The sequence below is a fragment of the Chelon labrosus genome (genome assembly GCF_963514085.1).
Source record: "Chelon labrosus genome assembly, chromosome: 19".
In the NCBI taxonomy this organism is placed as follows: domain Eukaryota; kingdom Metazoa; phylum Chordata; class Actinopteri; order Mugiliformes; family Mugilidae; genus Chelon; species Chelon labrosus.
In genome coordinates, this window is record NC_140352.1 from 10,063,230 (window position 1) to 10,073,793 (window position 10,564).

At 43.3% G+C, this 10,564-nt stretch overlaps 2 protein-coding genes across 2 annotated transcripts; one reads left to right on the forward strand and one right to left on the reverse strand.

Moving 5' to 3' along the window:
- Positions 1-711: 711 nt before the first annotated feature.
- On the forward strand, positions 712-4,199 carry LOC311504859 (elastase-1). The gene is made up of 6 exons (XM_084568192.1): positions 712-924; positions 1,022-1,131; positions 2,876-2,970; positions 3,050-3,330; positions 3,707-3,870; positions 3,969-4,199. The coding sequence occupies exons 1-6, from the start codon at positions 789-791 to the stop codon at positions 4,146-4,148; spliced, it is 966 nt and encodes a 321-aa protein (XP_084424318.1). The 5' UTR covers positions 712-788; the 3' UTR covers positions 4,149-4,199.
- Positions 4,200-4,428: 229 nt separating this feature from the next.
- Positions 4,429-7,397, reverse strand: timm23a (translocase of inner mitochondrial membrane 23 homolog a (yeast)). Its single transcript, XM_084568193.1, has 7 exons — positions 6,939-7,397; positions 6,689-6,747; positions 6,498-6,591; positions 5,967-6,051; positions 5,819-5,877; positions 5,572-5,682; positions 4,429-5,238 (listed from the first exon to the last, which is right to left on the reverse strand). The coding sequence occupies exons 1-7, from the start codon at positions 7,042-7,044 to the stop codon at positions 5,111-5,113; spliced, it is 642 nt and encodes a 213-aa protein (XP_084424319.1). The 5' UTR covers positions 7,045-7,397; the 3' UTR covers positions 4,429-5,110.
- Positions 7,398-10,564: the final 3,167 nt, after the last annotated feature.

The following is a 10,564-nucleotide window of genomic DNA, read 5'->3' on the forward strand; positions in this document are numbered from 1 at the left end:
GTGATTCTAAATTGGCCATAGGTGTAACTGTGAGTATGAATGGTTGTCTGTCTCTCTGTGTTAGCCCTGCGATGGACTGGCGACCTATCGGGGTGTACCCTCTCACCCAATGACAGCTGGGATAGGCTCCAGCAGACCCCCGCAACCCACCAGAGGACAAGCGGTGACAGAAAATGAATGAATGAATTTGAATGTTTAGATATTTCCATCTGGATCAGCAATAAATCAATGAATTAGGATAAAAGAAACAAACAGTGGCAAACTCTAAGCTGATACTGATATACCAGCCTGGGCTAACATCCTACCAGTCTGGTTTTACTCTCAGGTTTGACTGGCGTTACTTCATCTTCATATACATTCTCCTGAGTCATGTTTACATACGGGGTGAGTACACAAATGTGGGATACCAGAGATAAAGGTCATTCGGAGGTCTCTATGTCACTGCCATGCGTCATGTGGCATGATGTGATGTTTGTTTGTGTACAGTACCGTGCCGCCTTTGTGTCCGTGTGCACGTCGGTGTGCTGTGAGCATACTATGTGTATGTGAAAGTGCTGATAGGACTCCCCAGAATGCCCCTTTTTCTCAGCTGCAGTGGAAACTCAAAGCTACTGGAGAACGATCCAGCGTTCGGGCCTTTGTTGTGACACGGCTCATTGTCCCTGGAGGTGTGCTGCCGTTGTGTGTTGTGTGTGTGTGTGTGCACCTGTGTATGTACGTCTGCTTGTGCTTGCCGCCTTGTATAAAAAGCGCGGGACATGCGCCGGCCGGTGATTCTGTAGAAGACGATGGCCGCGCCGGGACCCCCTCTGCTCCGACTCCTGTCTCTGTTGCTGCCGCTGCTGTTGAGCAAGGCGTCCGTGCCTGCAGCTGCATACACACTGACACCTGGACGACAGCCACAGCATAAAGTCCTCCACCTGGGTTAGAGCAAATACACACACTTCCAAACATACCTGCAATGAGCTTTTTTTGTTTTTAGATGTGCTGTGTTGACGAGATGGTGCTTCTCTCCTCCTAGACTGGCCGAAGGATTGTGGCATGGCCCACTTCAAGCCCAACATGGCTGAGAGGATTGTGTCTGGGAACGAGGCCAGACCTCACTCCTGGCCCTGGCAGGTCTCTCTGCAGGTAAAACATAATAACAAGGTTCAGTTTTTAAAGAAAAGGGAGCATTTGAATCAAGAAATCAAGAAATAATCTGCTAGTGGTGAAACTTATTATTAATATTTTATCTATTAATTGCATATTTCATAGTTTAATGCAGAGGTTGCGCTAGACTTTTTCGTTGTCTGTCATTTTGACTGACAGGGTCATAAAAATCCCGTCATAATCTATTTTTACCCGTCACTTTATTTTTTTTTTTGAAAAAATGATAATGACATATTCAATAGCATTTAATTTTCATTTATTTTTAATTAATATTGAGTAGCCGTGGAAAAAGAAAGATTCAGTTCATATGACCAGCCATCAAAGACGACTCAAGAATCATGAATCTAGAGTCTATTTAACCGGTTCAGTTGAGTCCTACCACGTTTGATTGATATATAATCAATAAACGGCACCACTCAAACATCTTACGTCTCACTCGCCAGAGAAACAAAACGTACTACCCGACTTGACCACTAGCAAACTAAGGCACTCACTCACTTAAGCACAATACGCAGAGAAACGAGACTTAACCGACTTATAACCGCTGCTCGTGGATCCCCGCTTAACCGAGTCATCAGCCACTCAGTCGACCGGCAGATAAACGAAACTTAACCGACTCTTAATCGACTCTTAACCAACGCTTACACTACTAATTAAGAGAGACAAGAGCCAGTTAATATGCTCACTCGCCACCAAGTGGTCTGGGTTGTGAGTTATATTCGGTTAACGCGACCTCTGGTTTAGTGTATAAATCATATATGATACTGTACATATTTTATGGTTAAAAATGGTCAAAACTATCAAATATATTAAATTTCAACTAATCTAAAACTGAGAAAATCAGTTAATTTTCATTTTTTTCAAAATTAGAGACCAGCTACTCACTTCCTTAAAAAATTATTTATTTATTTATTTATTTATTTATTTTGCTGTTCACTGTACACTGTAAAAAGTTCGGTTGCTAAAGGATGTACACACGTATGTGGGTAGTTTTCTTTCTCCGAACTGCGTCACATTAATTTCTAACCTCTTTTTTTAAGGGTAAATTTTCCAAAGTTATTTGTCTTTCCACTGGGCAGGACAGAAAGAGAGACAGAGACAGAGAGAGAAAAAAGGAAACTTCTCAAAGTCAACAAACAGATTCACTTGATCAGCAGATGCAGCTATGTTTTTAATTCTCACCACAGCCGGCCAAGGCAGATGGCCGCCCACCCTGAGTCTGGTGCTGCCGGGAGGTTTCTTCCCGTTTAAAGCGGATTTTTTTTCTCCTCCTTACTGTTGCCAAGCGCTCAACGGGGAATATGTGTGTTTGTAAAAGCTGCTATATAAATAAAATACATATTTTTTTTTCTTATGATCATTAGCAGCATACTGATATCAGCATGTCTGCTGCCAATGTGCTGGCTTGGCTGATTCACAGGCTGAGCTTTAATCTTTAGTTTTTGTTGGACACAGTCACTAGGATTTAGTAATAAATGTCTTAAACTCTAGTTTTTGTTACTCTACTGTACTATTATGAATCTAGTGCAGAAGTGGATGTATTGTATGTACTTTCAGCAGCCTGCAGTTCAGATTAGAGGTTGTACTGAGCAGACAGGTCACTCTAAAATACCTACAAAGCACACTTCTAGGTGTCTTCACTCTTCTTTTTCTTACATAGATCATGCAAATAATATCTATATTGTAATATAAGCTGACTCAGTTGTCTGGTCGTCTCTCTCAGGTTCGGCCTAGAGGAAGTAAACACTATATTCATGTCTGTGGAGGAACTCTCATCCACAAGAACTGGATCCTTACTGCAGCTCACTGCTTCCAGAAGTAAGAAAAGCATTTTAGTTGTAACTTTACCCAAAATTAAACACAACACAAGACGAGATTCTGCTTTTCCTTCTCCCAGGGGTAAAGCCGAGGACGCCGGGAGCTGGAGGATCGTCCTGGGGAAGCACCAACTGAAGCGCTCCGAGATGGCCGAGAGGATCTTCCCGGTCAAAAGGATCTACCGGCACGAGAACTTCCGTTACCCCACTCACAGCGAGCTAGACTACGACATCGCCCTGGTGAAGGCCGGCACGGACATCATCCCTTCCAACTTCATCCGCTACGCCTGCCTGCCGCGCAAGCAGACCAACCTCAAACCGGGGCACTACTGCTGGGTCACGGGCTGGGGGGACACCCGGGGTGAGTGGAGAGAGATGAAGGGGAAAGTAAAACCAACTACTGAAGAAATGTAATTTTAGCAACTCAGGACGAATATAGAGATAGGGGTTTGAATTTTAAGGTTTTAAAGAATTAGGGAAGCCGAGTAAAGCCTCAATTTCAAACTTAAAGGCAACTTAATACCTCATTTTATAGTGAAATGTAAACAAGACCATATACTTTTTGGATTTTACATCATAAAAATGTTCTACTTTGAAAATCTTCTGCTTAAACATGTATGGTTTTGCAATGGTCACTGAACCACAGCAGGATTCACCCTCTGGGGAAGATGAATGCCTTTAAAACTCCAAACAGTAATGCAGTGCAAATGGCTGATGTGGTCTCTAACACGTTTCAGGCGGGAAGGAGAACGTGTCTCTGGCAGAAGCCCTGAACCAAGCCCGTCTGCCCATCATCGACTTCAAGACCTGCCGCCAGAAGAAGTTCTGGGGTGACCGAGTCCGAGACTCCATGATCTGCGCCGGGTTCAGGGACACAGAGGATCCGCCCGCAGCGTGCCAGGTAGGACGATGATTTGTGGCGTCAGAATAAACGTCCGTCAGGTAAATTTCCCACCTCTTCACTCTTTGTCCGCCTCCTCCTCCTCCTTCCTCCTCTAGGGCGACTCCGGCGGCCCTCTGCTGTGCCAGCTGGGCCGGGACCGCTGGGAGGTGCACGGCGTGGTGAGCTTCGGGCCCATCGGCTGCACCGTGGAGAACAAACCCAGCGTCTTCACCCGCACCGCCGCCTACATCCCCTGGATCGAGGCGACGCGCATCAGGGACTTCTTCCTGCACTGAGCGGGAAACTCCCGACTCGGAGCCGACGGCAAACATCAGCTCCGCTCAGTTAAATGTCTGCAGACGACGTCCTGGTCTCACAGATTTCAATTCATCCATGTCCACCATTTATATAGCAACCACCTCGCCATGTAAATACATGCTCTGAATGTGCAACTGTTTTCTGTTGCAGTATACACTATGCACTACTCTGGTGGATAGTAAACTCTGACCACAGCCTTTTACATGCATATTATTTGTGCAATAAAATAGCTTAAAAGCAAAAATTTTATGAATATTTTGCATGTTTTTTTTTATTATTTTTGTTTATAATACACTGGGTTTGATGGAGACAGTACAGCTTTACAGACAGTAAAACAGAACCCACCGCAGACGCGTTTCAATAAATACAAGAGTAAAAGGCTTTGCTTGTGTTTGCACGTCTTCTATTACAGAAGAATCCTTCAGTCCAAAAATCAGATTATGAATCCACTGCTGTGCATCCCGTGAACCCTGCACCAGATGTCACAGGGTCATCTTGCAAATTGTCTCATTCGACCCAAACGTCATGGGTTCCCTCATTTCAAATCTAGCATCAAAGGAAACAAACAAGTCTCCCAATAACAACTATATAACAAATGCTCTACATTACATCCTCACAGGGCGTTCTCATTATTGACCAGATCAGTGACATGAATCCCTCAGAGGATGACAAAAAAAATAAAAAATGTGATGTGATAGGACGGTCTGGTTTTCCAGTGGAATAATCTGCACGTTAACGTATTTTTCAGACACGTCTTTTACTTCCCAGAACGCTCCTGGAAAGCGGCTATAGTGGGGAAACCAGTGAACTGGGGCCAACTCACACTTCCCTTCAAAGCACACAGCATTTGACCAGAGTCTAATTCCTCTTAGCGCTGTGGTTAAAGGCTGTGTCCTCGAGATATTTGGCCCTAATGTTGAAGCAGCTGTGGTGGGAGAGTTCAGTACAGCCTGGAGGAGGAGGAGGAGGAGGAGGAGCCGACGAGATGGTCCCAGTTGTTGTAGAGAGCGTAGGCACTAGACAAAGCTAAACCGACCAGACCGCCGCGACCTACGCCCTTCAATCCACCTGAGAAAACAAGAAGAGTAAAGAATAAAGCTGCAGCACAGACATCATTATCATTACAGTAAACAGTCATTAACTCAGTTTAGCCAAAATACTACTAACAACATCTAAGTACTGCATTGTCACAACATGCCAATAGAGCATGTTCACACTAAAAGTTAAATAAAACAGAGTTTGTGAAATTAGTGCTGCATTAATAACTGTTGAGCAAAAATGCCAAACATTTCCTAGTTTCAGCTTCATTGTGCCCCATCAAACCACGTCTGCTACTAACCGGTAGAGACTAACACACGGAGGCACAGAGTACGTTAATGTGAGAAAATAAAAGACACTTACTGCCAGATTTAAAGAGCATCCCCGTTAACGTCCCAGCAGCCACTGTGTTGATGTCGTCCTCTGCTCCTCTGGCCTTCTCTATCACCACACCAAAAGCACTATACAACAAAGCTGCAATGACAATTCAAAGATGTTTTAGAGGCGGCTCTTGTCGGAGTCATGGCCAACATCAAAACAGAATCCATAAAACAAATCACTCCATTAGAGACTGTTATTTCTACATTTAAGATAGTCATTATAGTCTTACCAACAGAGCCCAGAGAGTTGGCCCATGAAGCACCTTGCCTCGTCACCATGTTGAGAATCCTGAGAAGAAAAAGCATAAGTTTATAATACAAAACGTGAGTGTGAGATCAGCAGCAAAACTCCTTGGCAAGCCGTCCCTCCCTACTCACTGTACGTTACGTGGTTTGGACCATGCCATGTCTCTGGTCTCCTTCAGGCCCATCCTGAGGCCGTTTACAGCTCCGAGTGCAGCTCCTGCAGTGGAGACAAGGACGCAGAACAATTGAGTGAGGAAAACACGCTGACTGTTGGAACAGGTCAAGCAAGACACTGGAACCTGGCTGCAAGGACGTTAGTGAGGTTGGAGAGCAACTTCAGGTAATTTCAAGGCTCTTCTACACTCAGCTGCGAAAAACATTTGTTCTGATCATGCAGAATTTGCTCTGATGAGTTGATGTGTTCATGATTTACATTTTCTCCTCTACTGACTTGTGTTTATTTGTTTTACTGGTGAGCACACAGCAAACCAAACCACACCAAACTAAAAATGACTTCTAGTTGTGAATCTAAATTTAATTTAAGGAACCTTGATCACATACTTCTGATCATTATGTACTTCTGCAGAAGTACATAATGTCCTAAGTAAAGCTGAAGGAAGCCGTGTGCCACGAATAAGGATCAGGGTGTAAACGGTTTCTCACCTGTCATACAGGATCCTCCGATGGTGAAGAAAGCCAGTTCAAACCTTCCTCTTGTTTTATTGGCCCCTGTGGGTAAAATGAACTCATCCGTGTCCTGAAACACAACATTTTAAATCGGTTAGAGCCTGAAATGTACGCACACAAACACATTTACAGGAAATTAAAAAGGCTAAAACTGTACTTTACTTTACCTGAACCAGGTAACGAGGGTCGACATTGAGGTAAGGGGACAAAGGGCTCATTCCAGTCACTAGAATTAGATTACAACATAATAATTAAATACTTTATTTTTTTTTTTTTAGACAATTGTTGAATTATAAACACACAGTTCATTTAAAGGTCAATAAAAACCCAACACAGAAGCAGTTACCAGTAGCATTTAAGCTAACTGGAGCAATGTGACAGCAGCTACTAGCATTACAGAGAGATTTTGACACTTACATGGGACACCGGCGAGCTCCGTGTTAGAGTATTCAGGAGCACCGCCTCCAAAAAGACCCCCGAGACCTCCTTTGTGTCCCCCCGATCCTTGCGAGTTGCTGTCCATGTCTGTATGAGACCCGAAGTGTCAAACTGGAGCCTGGAAGGTAGCCGCTAGCCTGTTAGCCGAACCGACGCAGCTAACGTTAGCAACCGCTAGCTATGTCGAAATACTCAACGAAACAAATGAAACTATTCGACGACGAGCAGGTGCATTCACCGTCACCAACAGACGATGTCCAGACAGGGTGTGCTTTGCAGAATTGACGGATTTTCAAAATAATCTACACGTCTTTTCCTGGCAGATTAATGAGCTTGCCTTTTACTCATGCCCCTGACCTCCAGCAACACGCTCTGCCGTAAAGCGACGCCCGGTGCTGAAGTGCTGTTACATCAACAACACACACCTTAAAGTGTGATAAATACCGACAATACTACTATAAACTAATTTTAATCTGCTTATATTTAAACTGCATCGTATTTATAAGTGATAAGCATATCAGAAAAAAAACGTTTAATGTCGCTAGAGACACTCACGATTTTGCGACAGCTGCACTGATCTGGGATCTGTTGATTTAAGAAGGAGGCAGCGCGTTACAAAACTGATTTCAGGCAAACAGGAGACTAATCAATCAATTTCAACAAATATAGATTATTAATCATTTCATCTTATTGGTAAAACATTTTACATGACATATAAAAATAATGCGTTTTTACTTTGTATTTTAAAACGTAATAGATTTTAAATTACAAGTAAAAAATGTTACTTGGTTGCTCTCTTAGTGAAACATAAATGTGAGATGAAACACTGATATACCTCCAAATATTATTTATTCAGATACTTTTACTGATTTTAAAGTATAACCCATACACCATATATTTTGATTTCTTGTTAAATCACCTCCATTTTTTAACGGCTTTATTTTTATTTATTCATTTAATTAATTTTATTTATTTATTTTTATTTTTTATATATATTTTATATTACTTTTTATTCTATTTGTATTTGACTCTGTCTTTTTATTTTTTATTTTTTAATTAATTAATTTGACTTGTATTCACCCGGCAACTGTCACTTCACGGGAGCAACAGCAACAAAACAATTTCCTCCAAGGATTAATAAAGTATTCTGATTCTGATTTATTGAACAATTTACAAACAGCAGAAGGAGGTACAAATACATCCCCTATCTCCATATAGAGGAACATAAGTATAAAAAAATCTATATATCATTTAAAAAATATATGAATATAGCAAACGAAAGACTAAACAAAAGCATAAAGAAGACTTGAGTTAACTTTCAGAGATCCGTGTGCAGTGAGTGTTACAAACCTGAATGAGCAGCGGCTTTTAAAACCAAAATATATTTAAGAGATATCTGGAATTTCTTAGTTTTAAATGTGTCAGGCTTAAATTTAATTTGGCATAATTATTGCACCAATACATGTAATCATACTATAGTTATGTATAAATAAATAAACAAATCTCTGCTCTTTTGCTGCTCACCTGACGCAGTTCATTGTAGATCTCTCTTAAACAAGATGTGGAGCTCCTCACATGCGACACATGGTGGCAGCAGGGAGCTGGCGTTAGGCCCACGTTTAGCAGTGGAGGGTCAAACCTGTTAGTTCTGGTCCTCCTCAGACCTCCTTCTAATTAGGCCTGATTTAATTAACCGGTTTAGTTAAATTAGTTCCCAGGCACGACAGTTACAAGTTAAATTTGCATGATGCGGTCTGCACTTAGCCGAAGCGCAGAGGTTGACGCTGGGTTGAACCATCCCCATGTGACACCTGTCAGGCCTCCGTGCGCACACCTATAAAGCCTGCTGGGCGACTACTCGTGATGCAACAGCGACGACAAGACAGGGCCACGCACACACACACACATTTATCGCGTCCTCAGCCCAGGGCCATCTGCTGCCGGTCAAAGGGACAGAGGCACTGAAGGAATTTAGTGTGTTGAATTTCCCGAATAACAGAGCATCTTATTTGGATTCTACCATTGTATGTGTGTATTCAGAAGGGGCCAAGTGGAGCGATGAAGTTTGCCATTGTCGCCCAGTGTGGGTGTTTTCAGACTCTCTGGCATGATCTGTGAGTTAGTGTTCTCTGTGTTACTGCCCAGTGTGCCCACTGTCTTTCCCACAATGCCCCATTCAGCCCTGGGCCTCTCTCTCTCTCTCTCTCTCTCTCTCTCTCTCTCTCTCTCTCTCTCTCTCTCTCTCCGTCTCTCTCTCTCTATCCAGTCTCTCAGACTGAGCCCATTTTGTGCCTCCGGCTAATAGTATTAATCATCATCATCATCATCATCACCATCATCATCATCTGGGCCACAAACGAAATTTTCAGCCGTGGGATAAAATAGCTGTGATGTCATCTTTGTTGTCTTTTTCAGCAACTCTTGTTTTCATCTTCTCCTTCCTCTCCTCCTCCTCCTCCACCTCCTCCTCCTCCTCCTCCTCTCTCTCTTTTTCTTTCTTCCTTTCTTTCTCTCTTTCTTTCTTTCTGTCTCTCTGAGCTCCCAAACACAAAAGACAGAGAGGCCACGACAGGACCCCAGTGTATGCTGGTCGTCAAGGAGACAAGGAGACAGTGTTGGGTCTTTAAACTGCCTCAGAGGGGTGTGTGGAGTTAGGGGGAGTTGGCCTTATTTACATGGGAAGAGGACAAGAGAGCGAGAGACAGAGGGAAAAGAAAGAGAGAGAGAGAGAGAGAGAGAGAGGGGTTTGAAATACAACTTTTGAGCCGTTTCCCTGCAGCTTATAGGACTCGGCTGTTATTCAGCTAAAATCATTCCGCCGCTCGGCCATCAAATATTTACAAAGCAGAGGAAAATCTGGTGCCGTTCATTATGGGGGGGGGGAACGCTGCGCACACACAGCGACGTAGATCAACCTGTCTTTTCCCCCCCCCTCTCTCACACTTTCTGCACTTACACTCCTGATTGTAAGCTCTGGGAGCCGTTGGGCCCCAGAGTTGGCAGTGGTGGAGAGCTGACTGCAGAATACATTACCAGATGCTCGAAAGAGCGTTTCATAGAAGACTCTGGGAAGGGGAATTAGAAAACAGCACGAAAAAAGACTGAAAACAGGAAAAACAGAGGCGAGGGTACACACCCATGTGCACCCCCACCCATCTCCGTGCACTCATACATTCCCTCTTATATATTCTCCCTCTCTCTCTCTCTCTCTCTCTCTTGCTATCTCCGCTCAGTGCTTCCACCCTAGCCTCTTCCTGTCCAGAGGATTGTCAGCAGCGGTCACATTATGTCCTTTCTCTCTCTCTGTGATCAGGGGGCTGGGGTTGCGGCCGCGGAACAGGCTCAACTCCAGGCCCGAAGTTCAATATCAACCCCCGACTCCACAATGAAAGCAGGAAGGGCAGGGAGAGGACGAATGAGCCACCCACGGCTGCATTCAAAAACCCATGTGATTTTTTCCTTTTTTTTCTACTTTCTTTTTTTTTTGTTGTTGTTGTTGTGAAACTTCAAATGTGTGGTTTCAGAGGAAAGTTTTACTTTTAATTCTGGTTGTCCTTTGACTAACCACGGATATATATATATATATATATTCTTTTTTCAACATA